Below are 16914 nucleotides of genomic sequence, written 5' to 3'. Positions count from 1 at the left end.
AGAGCTCTTGATGTGTGACACTATGAGGTTATCTATTCAAACAACTGTCACAGTGGTGACTTGCAGTGTAGTGCACTCTCCATGTGTCTTTTAATTGGCAGCATTATTATTTCATGATAGACTCCCTGACTCTTCTGTGTTTCTTGAGCCAGTGTGTCTTTCTCTCAGTCAGTCCTTGTCTTGTTTTTCCCTTATGTGTTCATAATGGTAACTACATGTGATGCTGTTTGTTGTGAATCTTGGCTCTGAGAATCCACGCTGTGGATTTTTCATTTATTACCGATCCAGTACCTCTGTTTCCCAGGGTAGTTAGAGCAGGCATCGACGAGGCGATCGAACTCTGTGCAAAACTCCTCTAGTTCCCCATTTTCACCAAATGCTCCCCACTCGACATTGACACACATGCGGCCATTATCGCCCTCCACCAGTTCGATGTTATGCATTTCCTCCATGTAGCAGGCATTGGTCCCTGTGCCTGAAATTAATCAGACAAAATACGAGGACTTTCATAGAACAGCTTGACTACAAAGATGATGAATAAATAGAAATATACCAGACAATGTTTGCAAACAATAAATAAACTTTGCAAGACTTCAAAGAAGGAGGGAGGTGGCCAAACTTACCGACGATGAGTCCCACCTCACATTTGGGGTCCTCGTATCCGCAAGTCATCATGGTTCCCACTGTGTCATTAACTACTGCCACAAAGTTCAAATCAAATTCCTGGAAGCAAAGTAAACAAACTTATTCATATCTATGAACTGGAACTGGGCATCCATCCGCTTCCGCTTATCCTTTTCAGGGTCACGGGGGGCGCTGGAGCTTATCCCAGCTGTCATAGAGCGAGAGGCGGGGTACACCCTGGACAGGTCGCCAGTCCGACGCAGGGCCAACACACAGGGACAGACAACCATTCGCACTCACATTCACTCGCACATTCACACCTAGTGGCAATTTGGATTATCCAATTAACCTATCCCCACAAGCTGCATGTCTTTGGACAGTGGGAGGAAGCCGGAGTACCCGGAGGGAACCCACGCAAACACGGGGAGAACATGCAAACACAGAAAGACCTGATGGTGGAATTGAACTCAGGGCCTTCTTGCTGTGCGGCAACAGTGCTAACCACCGTGCCACCTGAGCATAAGCATAAATATTAATATTATCCATAGCACTAGAAAGACATTATTCGCTTATCTACACTCTTCACTCATCTGCAGTTCTAATGGTTGCGGGTCTGAGAATCCTCATATTGCTTTAGTGCATCATCTAAAACTGTGAGCACCGGAAAACAGAAGATATAAATCATAGTTTGGTAAATTGTCAGATTATATAATAAGATTCTGTACTTTTATAACAAGCACCACTTACATTACTTTATCTTACATTTCAGCCACAAACACACACACACACACGTAAATATATATAAATATCTACATATAGACACATGTATATATCTCTCTGTGTGTGTACATATACACTCAGCCATTTCAGAAAATAACTCAAACACAAATTCAAAGAATCACAAGACCATTTCAATCTATTTTTTACATCTCATGCAATTAAACTGATGTACTTGTTATTCAATCAGAAATGAAAGTCGTGACTAAAAGCATTGGAGAGAAAATTCAGACATTCACTGACAAGTGTAGGTGGATCTCTTAGAGTGCTGCTCTCCTGGGTCTTACGTGTGACTGTATAACATCATGGTACAGTCTAACCACTTTGGCTCTTTTTATTACATCAATCAAGGGTTAATATTCAAGGCCACAATTCTGTAATATTGTTGGGTCTTTACTTTACATATAAAACACCTTGAGGCAACTTGTGCTGTGCTTTGGCAGATGAAAAAAAGTGAAGTGACTTTAAAATTGTATTTAAGACTGTGATTGATGTACTGACCCCTCTGCTGCGGACAGCTTCTTTAAGCAACGCGACAACATCTTTCCCCTCACAGCCGCTGGCTTTAAACCCCTTCGTCCACTTCAGGAGTATGCCCTAGACAAATTACAGAGTCACAATCAGAATCCTTTGTATTTAGCCACATTTGTGCACACAAACATTTGACTTTGGTTCACGTTTCTCTTTGCATGCAAAGAAAATAAACATTTTTTTGTAGTCAGGGTGTCATTAGAGCTGAAAATTGAAGCACACACAGAAAGAAAAAAAAAAAACAACAACTCAGCTCTCAATTAGAAAAACAAAACACAAACAAAAACAAGAAGCAGTCAAGGAAGACAAACCTCCCTTGTCTCCATTTGGAAATGTTAGCTCTTTATACAGTAAAGTTACAGCGGGATACAAATAATATCAGGCTGATCCTGCCACGATTTGTTCCCCCTGTCTAAATCACGGACAAACAGTATCCCACAGTTGTTTATGTTTTTAAACCCATTTTGCACAGAGAGGCATTTTTGAAAAATGTATTGATAACAATGTTGAATATTATTACACAGGAAAAAAACAACTACATGTAAAATAATCACACCGTGAAGCCGCTGCCTCTCTAAATAGAGGGACAGTAACTGCGTGTGTGTGTGTGTAAATACTGCAGATAGATTAACGGTATTTTGTCTCTATCTGCCATTCTGCAATTCATCTCCTGTAAACAATAACGTGGCGCACAGCGTGACGTGAAAAAAGGCACATACCTTTGACGTTGCGTGACCAACTCTGTATTCCTCGTCCACACGTAAACGCAAAAAAGGAGTTTTAAAAAAATCGCAGTTTTCAGTGATTCGAAACGCCGTTTACGTGTGGACGAACCTGCTGCGTTTTCAAAAATACCCGTGTAGGTGTGGACGTAGCGTAAAAGAGTTAGTAGTGTATTACTACCTGTAATTTATTGCAGATTACTTGTATTTGCTTAATTGTTCACTAAATGTTTGAGGTGTGAAATAAACAGCAATGGAGCAAAATATGGGTGTGTGTGGTTGGAGGATGTGTTTGTGCGCGTGCGAGAAGGGGGCAGGGGGCGCGAACATTTTTCTTGTAAAACAAAGGGGGGCCTGGCAAAAAAAGTTTGGGAACCACTGGCTTAACACATGTGGCAGGTTGTTGTCATCAATTGTCGCTCCTTGTTTTCAAGTTCAACAACCGAGCCCACTTATACAATCACATTCACAGATCACCAAAATATCTTTCTTTATGCAACTCTGTCTGCAGGACACCCTATTCCAGGTATTTTGTTTGGGGCGATGATTCAGAGTTCAAATTTATTCTGCAGGGCTTCTTATTTTCATCATCATCCAAACAACACTCCCTATAGTTCACTGATTGTTCAAACTTCAAGCTGCTGGGAACATTTGATTGTTATTATTTGTTGGTTTTTTATTTTTTTTCCTGACAATGCAAAAGGCTATGATTGCTATATCCAAGGTACAGCGGCTTGCAAAAGTATTCACCCCCTTGAACTTTCCCACATTTTGTCACATTACAGCCACAAACATGAATCAATTTTATTGGAATTCCACGTGAAAGACCAACACAAAGTGGTGCACACGTGAGAAGTGGAACAAAAATCATACATGATTCCAAACATTTTTTACAAATAAATAACTGCAAAGTGGGGTGTGCGTAATTATTCAGCCCCCTGAGTCAATACTTTGTAGGAACCACCTTTTGCTGCAATTACAGCTGCCAGTCTTTTAGGGTCTGTCTCTACCAGCTTTGCACATCTAGAGACTGAAATCTTTGCCCATTCTTCTTTGCAAAACAGCTCCAGCTCAGTCAGATTAGATGGACAGCGTTTTCAGATCTTGCCACAGATTCTCGATTGGATTTAGATCTGGACTTTGACTGGGCCATTCTAACACATGGATATGTTTTGTTTTAAACCATTCCATTGTTGCCCTGGCTTTATGTTTAGGGTCGTTGTCCTGCTGGAAGGTGAACCTCCGCCCCAGTCTCGAGTCTTTTGCAGACTCCAAGAGGTTTTCTTCCAAGATTGCCCTGTATTTTGCTCCATCCATCTTCCCATCAACTCTGACCAGCGTCCCTGTCCCTGCTGAAGAGAAGCACCCCCAGAGCATGATGCTGCCACCACCATATCTGACAGTGCGGGTGGTGTGTTCAGAGTGATGTGCAGTGTTAGTTTTCCCGCCACACATAGCATTTTGCCACAAAGTTCCATTTTGGTCTCATCTGACCAGAGCACCTTCTTCCACATGTTTGCTGTGTCCCCCACATAGCTTGTGGCAAACTGCAAACGGGACTTCTTATGGTTTTCTGTTAACAATGGCTTTCTTCTTGCCACTCTTCCATAAAGGCCAACTTTGTGCAGTGCACGACTAATAGTTGTCCTATGGACAGATTCCCCACCTGAGCTGTAGATCTCTGCAGCTCGTCCAGAGTCACCATGGGCCTCTTGGCTGCATTTCTGATCAGCGCTCTCCTTGTTCGGCCTGTGAGTTTAGGTGGACGGCCTTGTCTTGGTAGGTTTACAGTTGTGCCATACTCCTTCCATTTCTGAATGATTGCTTGAACAGTGCTCCGTGGGATGTTCAAGGCTTGGGAAATCTTTTTGTAGCCTAAGCCTGCTTTAAATTTCTCAAGAACTTTATCCCTGACCTGTCTGGTGTGTTCTTTGGACTTCATGGTGTTGTTGCTCCCAATATTCTCTTAGACAACCTCTGAGGCTGTCACAGAGCAGCTGTATTTGTACTGACATTAGATTACACACAGGCGCACTCTATTTAGTCATTAGCACTCATCAGGCAACGTCTATGGGCAACTGACTGCACTCAGACCAAAGGGGGCAGAATAATTACGCACAACCCACTTTGCAGTTATTTATTTGTAAAACATGTTTAGAATCATGTATGATTTTCGTTCCACTTCTCACGTGTGCACCACTTTGTGTTGGTCTTTCACGTGGAATTCCAATAAAATCGATTCATATTTGTGGCTGTAATGTGACAAAATGTGGGAAAGTTCAAGGGGGCTGAATACTTTTGCAAGCCACTGTAGCTTGTGTACTCCCCACCAGAGTGTCCCAGCAAGTTTAGAAAACAGAGTATAGTTTAGACCAGTTTCTCTACCTGACACACTCCTGTGCTCACATACAGCGTGAAGAAGAAAGTTTTAAGTATAAGAAGATATAAATGAAATAACCTGATCCGTAGCAGGTCTGGCAATTAGATAAATACAACCTCCGAGCAACCACAAAACATGACATCCTGCACCGCATCATTATTTATTTAGCTCAATGAACTGAAGCAATGCTGTAAAGAGGGGTGGGCAAAACAATGATGATGTGGAAATTGATACAAGTGATTCAGAAAATGATTACATCAAGTTACAAACTACTGAATCATGAAGTTTACTTCAGTCTAAACTGATACTGACGTAGACCAAGGGTAGGGTCTTTGCTGGGGTAAAAAGTATAAACGTTTTTGGTGAAAGGCACCAAGAGAAAGATGTAACCAGTCTGAACTCATATAGTTTATAGCTCATTTTACACAAACACAGAAAATTACCTCATCAAGTTTGGTTTGATCGCAGGGGAAGGAGAACGTAAAACCCAAAGGTAAAGATGCTCCTTTCATGCCCATGTATTCCAAAAAGTCAGCTATGCAGTCCACAATATGGTTGAACAGCTAGAAAAAAACAAAACAAAAAAACAAAATTAAAAGGAATATTATAAGGTATAAGTACAAATAAGTACAAAGCATCCCTTTTGCAAACATCCACAGTACTGTGCTTTGACATGGCAAGTTCTAACCAACATTTGGCCTTAATTTAGCTCTTAATCACAAGTAGCTTCCTGTTAGTCAGTTTCAGTTGAAGCACTACCTCTTCCCCTGTGCCTTGCATGATTTCCTGTGGGATACTGTAGATCTTCTGTTGCATATCCACACTGCGTTTTGTTCCACTTCTCACTCGCACCAGAAGCACTCGAAAGCTGGAGCCTCCAAGGTCCAAAGCCAAGAAATCGCCATGTTCTGTCCAGGTATAAAAGACATTAACTCATTATATTTAAAAAAGAAAAAAAGAAAAAAGAAACCTTGTGTCAAAAACAAGCCAGAGCTTGGGGGAGGTGGGGTTAAACCTACCTGATCCATCAGGAGTGGATCGGACATAAGTGGGAAGCATCTTGATGCTGGCCTGCTTGTGGGTTTGCTTTGACAGACCTCGGGTCATCTCCTCGCTGAATCGCCTCTTTACCTCCAGCAGCTGTTCGCGACTCAAGCGCAGCGTGTCGAGGATGTGCTGCCGGTCAGCATTTTGGTTGGCAAGTCGGAAGGCCACCGCAGTCACCATAGCTGCACCCTTCCCACTACCATCCTGCGACTGCAAAAAACGCACATCGCAGTCGGGTACAAGTCGACGAACCATTTTGTTGAGCCTCCTGGAAAACCTAGAAAAGACACACATTTGGTTAAGTCCCCATGGTTTCTGTCTTCTGTTGTTCCTTTTTCGCTTGTACACATGATACCCAAACAACTTGCTCTGTTGTGTTTTGATCTTTTTTTTTTTTATACATTGAAGCTGCTCTACACCAGACAATAATCAGGAACATCATCTATGGACATTTCCTTCTTCAGAGATTAACATTGTGTAGCCACTTCTTATACCTGAGTATATGGTAAAATCATGCTTATGATTTTTGCCAAGGAACACACACACACACACACACACACACACACACACACACACACACACACACACACACACACACACACACACACACACACACTCATTTTTTCATACACACTGTGCACTTTAACTGATGAACCTGGAGGTGATCTTGGTGACATTTCCACTAGATATATTTGATCAGCAAACCTTTTAAATTTAAAATGAACATCTTCTGACCCTGTGTCGCACAAATACAATCAGCTGTGCCCATTAACGTCTTGAACACACCCTCCTTGTCAGTTAACCCCCCCCCACACACACACACACAATGACAAGCTGTATATTTTATAGATTATCATTCTCAGTTACACTAAAAGCAGCGCATAATCAAGCCAGCTAGGAAACCTGGAAAAGGTAAGTGGCAGGCAATTCAGCTTGCAGCAATTTTCCTTTAAGAAAAAAGGGGGGGCAGAAAGATAAGGACTCAGTTTAAGAGCACAATTTCTTATAGATGGATTTTTCTCTGCTATAAGTGAACTTGATTATGCTCCTTTACCATGTATACATCCTTCCAGCATTCAGTCTTTAAACTGTTTGTCTGACTTATTTATATAATCACACAGAGCAAATATGTGGCTGTTCACTGAGATCACCTCCCTGAGACTTGCCTTTATGCTCTTATATTCTTTGTCTCAGGGACATGCAGGCACACAGAATGAATAGTAAAAATGTGATTTGAAGTGACAAACACAGCCACAGTCACTCCACAGCTACAGTAAAAGGTGCCAGTGACACAGATCAAAGTCATGAATGTGTTGGCTAGACCAACATAACAGAAGTGATCCACTTACTCTGGATGATTCTTGTAAACAGAGCCATCCACTCCAATAGTGACACGCAACTTCTCAGCAGCTTTGTTATCCCGGATCTGTCGCAGCACCGATGCTAGAGAGGAAGCGCACAGGTGTGCGGCCCGTGTGGATACAATCTGACACACCCTCCGAGTTGCTATGCAGTCCTCAACCGACGGGTCCAGCCCCAGGCCGCGAAGTATCTTCTCAGCACTAGCAATACCTTCCTCATCTCTGCAGGAAGGAAAGTGAAGAAATTAATGTGAAGAATAGAAGAAGAGCTTGAGGACAGAATTCTTACCCTCCCCCATAAAAACGTCGTTTTATTTTAAGTACGTGCCAAGTGTTTTTTAAAAGGGCAAGACATTTTTAACACAGCTGTTCCAAACAGCCTAGATTATTATAGATGCTCACATTATTTTACTTTGCATACGGAAACATAATGATTTCACAAAAAACAAAAACTAACAGCTTCAAAATTATTAGCCTCCATGCTAATAGCTAGTTGCATATACTTGCTGCTGGATAACAGCCTGCACTCATTTGCTGTAGTTTCCAACAACTACATATTTCCTTTGCAAATCTTTTAAGCTCCTCCACATTTTATGTTTTTCTGGCATGGATCTTAGTCTTTAGTTCATCCCACAGATTTTCAATTTTGATTCAGCTCAGGGCTCTATGTAGGCCAGTCAGGAAGAGTCACTTTGTTTGTCTGGAGGTAGTTCTCCAACAGGAGACATGTGTGTTTTGGGTTGTGGTGTTTGGAGACAAAGGGAGGATCTCAGCTTTGGTGCTCGCTGCTACAGGTTTGTTTGTTTTGTTTTTTCCAAAATCTGCAGATATCCTTCTTCATGATTCCTTCCACCTTGATGAGATTCTCAGTTCCAGACAAATGAAACGATCACAAGCATAACACTCCCACCATCGTGTTTCAGTGTGGGGAAGGTGTTCTTTGGGTTGTACGCCTCTTCCTTCTCTATCCTCAACCTTCACAGCACATTTTTAATTACTAGCATATAATCTCTGCCCACTGCTTTTGAACATTCAAACTCAGAATTTAACTTATTAATGAAGACCTATTAATAGATTATTTACCAGAAAGCAATAAAGGAATAATAAACTTTCAGGAAATGGACTGTGTGTTCTGTGAGATGGTCTGGTTTTCTCTTCCCTGCATGCTGTACTTCTACTTTGCTGTTGGGGAAGATTTCTGTTCAAGAATCTTTGAAAGACCCACTAAACATGTATTTGGTGTTAAACATCACTTGTTCACCTCTTTAGCTATAAATAACTAATATTTTGACTCAATCCACCCAAAAAATAAACATAAAAATAAAAAATCTAGCAAAACAGGAGCGATGGCAATTATATGCAAATAGAGCCATGTGAGGACGTTTACACAAGACTTTATGCAGTTCACCCCATTATTTAGTGATGTCTGAAACAACTTTCAGCCACAATAACTTGAAGCAGGGTTCCACAGTTAAACAAATTATAATCTCAAGTTTGGCTTCCCACAATTAAATGAATATGAGTGATCATGCATTAAAATGTATATAAAGTAATGCCCTGTTGATTTCATTTTGTTGTAAGTTTTGGTGAATAAGAAGGACTACTTTGATACAAAGATGTGAACAGATGTGAAAGGAGTGTGAATTATAATGTTATTGTTCACTAGAATAAATACGTAATCGTGACAAATACTCGTGATTGTCATTTTGGCCCTAACTTGAATTAATTATGTTGTGTGTGACTTTATCACTCTCTCTTGTCATTGTGTCATTTTGGCTCTTCTTTAAAATGTTGCTTCAGTTCATTGCAGTGTGGGAGCACTCATTTATGCAACACTTTCTTAGCGTCTTGATGCATTCTCAATCATCCAGGAAAGTAAATCCCCAAAAGTTGATTCTGTTCATCTGGACGTAGCGTTTTGTGGGAGAAACGTTTCGTCACTCATCCAAGTGACTTCTTCAGTCTCAGCTGACTGCAGGTTTGCCCAATCTTATAAACAGTACATTTTGCAGTACAGTAAATTTGCACACATTTGCATAATGACATTATGCAAATGTACTGTTTATAAGATTGGGGGAAACCTGCAGTCAGCTGAGACTGAAGAAGTCACTTGGATGAGTGACGAAACGTTTCTCCCACAAAACGCTACGTCCAGATGAACAGAATCAACTTTTGGAGATTTACTTTCTTAAGGTTCTGCCATAGAATTTCAGTCAGGCTGAGGTCTGGGCCATTACAACACCTTTATTCTTTGCCTTTTTCACCATTCTGTTAGAGATTTCTTGCTGTGATTGGGCTCCTGTTGCATGAATGAGTTGCATCCGAATGGTGAATGGACTGGTTATTATCTACTGCTTATATAATGCATACATTCACACTCCGATGCATCGGAGAGCAATTTGGAGTTTGTGATGCAGAAGGCAGGATGCAGTCAGGGATCGAACCATCAACCTTCCAATTAGTACATGACCTGCTCTACCTCCTGACTACAGCCAGCCCACCCAACCTATGCAACTTTAAAAACGTCAGCAGTGTTGCCATGTTATTTTTAGACTGACGTCCAATGGAGCTATAATTGTTCAGCCTTTTTTTTTTGTGCTGTCATGAACTTTAACATTTAACAGACTAATTCAGGTCTGCAGAGTGTCAGATGTAGCTCTTGGATGTTCGGCAGTTTCAATGAGCATCTTAATTCCTGGCATAGCTCGTTGCTACTAACATAATGTTCAACAGGTTTGCACTTAATCCGCCATCTGAGAGATATCACAGAATGCAGTGTCAAGGTGCAGATGTGCACACACACACACACACAAAGAAAAACTAACTTGTCATTCTCGATTGCATAGATGTGGCTGGTACTGAAGTGTCCGGTGGTGAGGAGCTCTGACGTAGTCTTGCCCTGAAACAGCAGCTGTGATCTGGCCATCTTTACCAAGATGAGACGTACCAGTTCCCCCATGTACATCCCACTAATCATCTTCTCAAACCTGCATGCAACATGAAAAAAAGAGAAGCAAAACAACATGATATACATATATTTATAAAATATGATGAGCTCTATTTATGTACATCTACACACAGTGTTGGGGAGTAACGGAACACATGTACCGCCGTTACGTATTTAAAATACAAAATATGAGTAACTGTATTTGTTACAGTTACCGTTTAAAAAGGTGGTATTTAGAATACAGTTACTTTGCTGAAATTAAGGGATTACATGGCGGTATTTTCCTGTTTCATATGTTCGGCTATGCTCTCTCTATTTTTGGTTTCCACGCCCCAAACAAAACACGCATTAAGAGGCTCTAATGCCTGTGTCTCAATCTCGCGGCCCATGTCACCCCTACTTGCGGACCTGTTTTCTATAAGAGATCACTGCAAAAAGTGCAGCCTTACCTAATGTCCACCTTACTGTTACTCATTTTATATTAAGATTTTAACATCTAGTTGGTATTGGTATGGCGAGTAACCTTCAGTAATAGTAATAAATCACACACAGGTCTCTCTTGGAAATGAGATTTTTAATCTCAATGAGATTTTTTTACCTGGATAAATAAAGGATTAATAAAGCAATAGTACATTCATGTAGTTGTAAAAAAGCATGATAATATATTAAGTAATCCAAAGTATTCAGAATACATTACTCTCATTGAGTAAGCAGCACATAACAAAGCTGTTCCCAAATGAAATGCTGAGGCAAACTGCCTTTCCAGCAGAGTATTATTTTTATGTTTTTAGACAAACAAATAACAATGTTTGACAAGTGTGAGACAGTCAGAACTACAAAGATTTTAATAAATAAACTGTCAAAAGTTTGATTTTTGTTTTAGAATTACATGGTAATAATGATCCACCAATTAGGCATTAAAGTCATTCGTTGAAGTATGTAAACTGTTTAATCTCTCTGTGATGCACTGCATGCTTTATTGTGACTGGAAATTAAGGTCACGCAAACTTAAATCCGTCACCTCACTCTATTAAACCCTGTCTGGGCCCAGACCTCTTATTGAGGTTTCTCATGTGATATCAAGAGCTGTCCACTATACTGGATGTGATACAACCACTGGTTGCTAGGGGAAAATGTGCTTTTCTGACAGGTTGCCAATGGTTCCTGCAGGTTGATGGCTGTCGCTGGGTGAAATCAGTTGCAAAGAAGGTGCTGCACCAAAAACCTCCCTGCAGGTCACCTTTAGTTTTTCATGTTTGTCTGCAAATACTCCAACAACTAGCCAAGCAGCAGTAAAACTTAAAGAAACATAAACCAGAAATAGTTAGCTGTGCCTTCTGAAATTTGCCGGCTGCAGTGCTGAAGGGCTCCATTTCCAGTTTGCATCGCATTTTTCATTTTCACTGATACTCTGAAAGCAGCTGGCCAGTATTAGCAGAGCCGAATATTCATTTTTCCCCTCACGACCGGTGGTTGCCAGATGGTCATGGACCAATCTCTAGGCCTGTGTGACTGAGGCCTTATTCACCTGAACCTACATGATTGTCACATGTCCAAAACAGTGAACAAGTGTCCACATGTCTGCAAAACCTCAAATGTTCCAGGACATACTGACTTTTTTTGACAGAACTCTGAATTAGTATATGAAAAAGGTTATTTACATAATATCAGCAACAACATCAACAAAGGTGAAGCAGTCAGACAAAGTATTTCAATATGCCCACATGAATGGAAATCAGAGAGAGTCGCTTCTAATTCAAACCCGCCTGCCTGTGAAGCCACCAGCGTGGGATGTTTTATCTAATACCAAGTCGTGTGAGAACAAACACACTCACAGCTGCTTGCCAGGGTTGAATGAGCCTGCGTCCAGCTCCCGGTCAATGTCAGTGCGTAGGTCCTCCAGGGCCCCGTCGTCCCCAAAAGCACCCCACTCAGTATTTACACACATCCGCCCCTCGTCACCATCCAGAACACCAATGTTCCTCATCTGCTCCATGTAGCAAGCGTTGGTCCCCGTTCCTTGAGAAAAGAGATTTCACTGCAACAACTCTGTCAGTAACTATATGACGACTAACTGAGAGGTCGGCTGGGCTTAGTGGGCACATTTAAGATTACACTTACAAGATGAGTGTGAAAGCACGTGTGCTCACTCCTCTCCTCCAGTTTGTATATATTTTTACAATACAAGTTACAAATATAATACTATAACAATAATATCACACTTTGCAGCAGAAACTGCATCTGAATGAAATCCATTAAGGAAAAATTGAATAGAGATGAATAAGAAACTTCAGCAGGGACATTTCTTCTTTGAGTGCAACAGTGAGGTGCCACATGTTCTGGCCTTCAGCATTAAAAGATTTTTTTTTTTCATGAACATCGATATTTTTACCCAAGAAGAAAACAGATGGAGCAGTTCATCCATTAGGATGCAGTTTAATGGGTGTTACATCACTGTTGTGTGGTAGAAGTCTCACTGAGCCTCATAATCCATTTATAGTCACTGTTACATTAGACTTACCTACAATGAGGCCAACTTCACAGTGACGGTCATCAAAGCCACAGGTCATCATGGTTCCCACTGTGTCATTGACCACAGACACAATGTCAATGTCAAAGTCCTGCAATGAGAATCTGTTTATTAAAACAAGCTTTCATTTGAATTCACTACTTCTTGCATCACAGTATTTTGGATTTACTTCAGCACTTCATTTTGTTTAATTTACTACACTGAAATCAATCTTTAAGTTTTTATGAGGACATTATGCAGGTGTTTTATCTAAACGTGTTTTCTTGCTGAGGTTTGCTGAGGACATTTGTTTAGATATTGTGGATGACCTTCCATACTTATAGCTGGAAGTATCATTGATATCTTTAATAGGCACAATGCAGCAGCTCATGCTGTCATTACCCCAGGTCACCTGCACAAGACGCATATAGTGTTAGCCTGCACAAAAAGATCTTTTCTTCCAAGTTATTAGAGCCTGAGCACTCACATTGCGAAGGCTCTATTGTATCTGCTCCATTTATTTAATATCAGTCCTCCCTTAGAGTACACGATTTGCATACGAGCTCCAACCAGGATGCTCTTTGGCACTGTGTGTTCACGTAGAAACCAAAGCAAACTCTCACATTGTACCATTTGTACTTTTTTACCATTTGCTGCTCCAAAAGAGCCAGTGTGAATTACTTGTAAGTTTGTTGTCAACAGACACACTAAATATCTTGTTTGAGGTGAGCCAAGCCTCGCGTATACTCAGAATTCACCATAAACTCTAGTTTTGGCACTGGGTTCAGTCCTTACTCCTTTTCCCCATGTATGCATGCTCATGAAGATGATTCATAAAGCCCCTGGATACGTGAAAATTATCAACTTGCATGGACATGTTTGCAGTCTCACAGCAAACAGTGTGGCAGATGTACAGCAGAACAAGTCAGGCCGGTGGTTTGCATTTGTCTACTCATGTTGTTCTGAGTCTTTCCACTACTTCAGCCAGCTTACTGAAGAAATTAGAAAGGCTTTGAGAAGTGATGGTTGATCTGCTCATCTGCTCTGTTATATGCTCTTCATCATCCAACCAATGACAAGGAGTCAGTTGTTGAATGATTTTGATCACTGTCAAGATGGGCATGCTTCTTCTTGACTTGTGGGATTTAACGATTAGAACGATTTGGTCATGAAACAGTGGAGTAAAACGAGCACGCTTGCCTTGTGGTGTCAGGGGTGTTTTGAGATCATGTTGCAAAGTTTCCTCACACTATAATCAGACAGGATCAGAGAAACAACACTTCTACACTGAGTTTCTCACGTGTGCCCAAGTCTATCTTTTCCTGCAGGTTGAGGAATAAGCACTGATGAACCACATTATTAGGTACACCTGTTCAAACTCCTGTTAATGCAAATATTCAGTGTGCCAAGCAGCTAATACATTAGCATCGTTAACCATAGCATAGTTGTGCCAGGCTGACTGGTCTGAGGTTACAGTTTACACAGCAAAGCTTAAAATCTGATATATTGTCTAATGGTTTGGGTTTTTTCCCGGGACATGAAACATAAAAAGATTTTTCTACTATGTGTTACGTGTAATTATTTAGCAGTCCTCACTTAATTAGTGAATTAATTAGTCATCTACAGCAGTGTTTCCCAACCACTGTCCTGCGGCAAATAGGATTGCCGTGAGAAATGATCAGGTGTGCTGTGGAAGATTATCTGGTTCCACCTGATTAGTACACCAAGCGGCTGGTGTGAGTCACGGGCAGAACAACTACAATGTCTTCCACTAGAGGGCAGTACAACGACCTGCTCTAATTAATCGGTTGCCAACTGCCAGTAAAACAGAAGAAGAAGAAGAAGAAGACGAAGAAGAAATTGCATAAAGTCATACTGTGAGTGAGACAACGCAGCGTGTAATAGCAATAAATAAATATTTGAAAAGAAAAAGTAGTCATTCTGACCTGGTCCTGGAGAAAATTCAGACCCAGATGAAGGCCCTAGCATGAGTAGTGGTCAGATGAAAGCAAAAAAGGTATACTGGGGACAAAGCAAGCCAATTCCACTATCCCTGGTGCGCAGGGAAAAATGATCAATATGCTTTTTGTGACATTTTTGTTTGGTGGTGTGCCACGTGATTTTTCTAATGTGAAATATGTGCTGTGGCTCCAAAAGGTTGAGAAACACTGATCTACAGCAGTGGTACCCAAGCATTTTAGCACCACAGACCAGTTTATGTCCGATAATATTTTCATGGACCGGACTTTAAGGCGTCGCGGATAAATACAACAACAACAAAAAAAAAAAAAAAAAAAAAAAAAAACCAGTACCGGTACCGAAAAACAAAGATTTCTTCATAACACACGGGCAAAGACCCAGGGAAACAGAGTTAACGATAAATATGATTTTAAAAAAATAAATAAATAATGTTAAAAACCCTGAAAACCATACATTTCACACCCGAGCCTCAACTCTTGCAGCCCGGTAATAAACGACTCACGGACCAGTGGTTGGGGACCGCTGATCTACAGTATATCTGTCTCAACTTTCTGTTGTATTCCTGCTGTTTCAAAAATGATACAAACAGGAACGCTGCACAGTGCCCTCTGGTGGATAAAGTATGAAAAACCAACATTTATAACATGGTTGAAGGGTGTTTCTCCCATCTTGTCCTTACAACCTTTCATAAAGAGTTGTAAATGAGTTTGAAGAATGGTGGAGTTTTCTGCTCTACACACTGTGGGCCTCTTGTTACTTGCTAGTTAAACTTCCTTTAAACACCACAGTAGCTGAGGTATTGTTGCTGATCCCTGATCCATCCCTGTATGAACACAGTATGCCCACCTTCTGATGGCTGCTTCCCACACATTAACATGTCATGTTTCAAAGCTCAGATCATCCTAAATTCGTTTTCTTGAATATGACACTGATTTCACTGTACCCAAATGGCCTCCACAGTCACCAGATCTCAATCGAACAGAGTAACTATGGGAATGCAGGAGAACAGAACTTTGCATTACAGATATGTAGCCGGGAAATCTGGAGAAACTGTGATGATATCACGGGAGTGCAGACCAAAATGTTTCCTGACGATTGCTGAATCTATGCCATCAAGAATTAAGTTCTGAAAGCAAAAGGACGTCCAAACTAGTACTACTAAGGTGTGCCTAACACAGTGGCAAGCCAGTGAATGTAACTGCAGCTACACTTAATTAGCACTGTTTCAATACCTTTCCAAATGTTCAAGTGTTTATAAATTTGGATAATTACCCCTCTTTTCTTGATGGATTTTCTCAGAAGGCTGACCACGTCCTGTCCTTCCACCCCACTTGACCTGAAGCCTTTAGTCCAAGACATCAAAACAGCCTGCAGATGGAAAAAAAACAACAACAGGACAAGTCAATTAAAAAATAATTTCATGATATATTGCTCAGAGTTGTTACACACCTCATCAACTCACAGAATGTTTGAGTGAATCAACCAAAGTGATTTACAAATCACCTAAAATCTGAAACATACTTCACCGCTGGCTGTAAGAGTCCCCGACTCAGGTGGCAACGCACACTGTGTTAATAATAACTGAACCTGACAACGACTAAATGCTAACTCTTCCCTGTAAAATATGGACATTTAAAACAGCAAAGTAAATAAACAGCAGGTGGTAATTACTCTATAAATCAAAGATAAACATTTATCTTTTTATAAAGTTCCACGACACAGCCTGGTAAAATGTCTGGGACATGAAAGCTGCTCATTCTAACCAGCATTCATTCAGAGAAAAATTAATGAGTATTATCAATAAGAAATTTCAAGCTGGAAGGATTATATTCAGCCCAGAGACAGTCCACCATGAAGACTTTTAAAATATGTTCACAGTCCAAGCTGATGATGGATCAGTTTGATTTGTGTTGAGGTCATGTGTGAACATGACAGTGAACATGTTACCTCAGGTGACACATTCAGTGCAGGGCTGTGTGCATCACAGGCAAAAGGAGACTGTGACCTTTCTATTGATGGCATGATTTCAGATTTTG

At 40.8% G+C, this 16914-nt stretch overlaps 1 protein-coding gene across 3 annotated transcripts in view; it reads right to left on the bottom strand.

Moving 5' to 3' along the window:
- Positions 1-16914, bottom strand: part of hk2 (hexokinase 2) — a 47797-nt gene that overhangs the window by 8258 nt on the left and 22625 nt on the right. For all 3 annotated transcript variants that reach the window (XM_040050062.1, XM_040050063.1, XM_040050064.1), the window contains 11 exons: positions 16151-16246; positions 12911-13010; positions 12225-12408; positions 10268-10429; positions 7431-7664; positions 6054-6358; positions 5794-5942; positions 5478-5597; positions 1903-1998; positions 624-723; positions 292-475 (listed from right to left, as the gene is read on the bottom strand). In XM_040050062.1, the coding sequence (XP_039905996.1) occupies positions 292-475; positions 624-723; positions 1903-1998; positions 5478-5597; positions 5794-5942; positions 6054-6358; positions 7431-7664; positions 10268-10429; positions 12225-12408; positions 12911-13010; positions 16151-16246 (1730 nt within the window). The remainder of the gene's footprint in view (positions 1-291; positions 476-623; positions 724-1902; positions 1999-5477; positions 5598-5793; positions 5943-6053; positions 6359-7430; positions 7665-10267; positions 10430-12224; positions 12409-12910; positions 13011-16150; positions 16247-16914) is intronic.

The sequence above is a fragment of the Simochromis diagramma genome, unplaced genomic scaffold (assembly GCF_900408965.1).
Source record: "Simochromis diagramma unplaced genomic scaffold, fSimDia1.1 OVJJ01000159.1, whole genome shotgun sequence".
NCBI classification, from domain to species: Eukaryota; Metazoa; Chordata; class Actinopteri; order Cichliformes; family Cichlidae; genus Simochromis; species Simochromis diagramma.
Note: the sequence above shows the minus strand (reverse complement) of the source record. Positions and strands in the feature narration are given on the sequence as shown.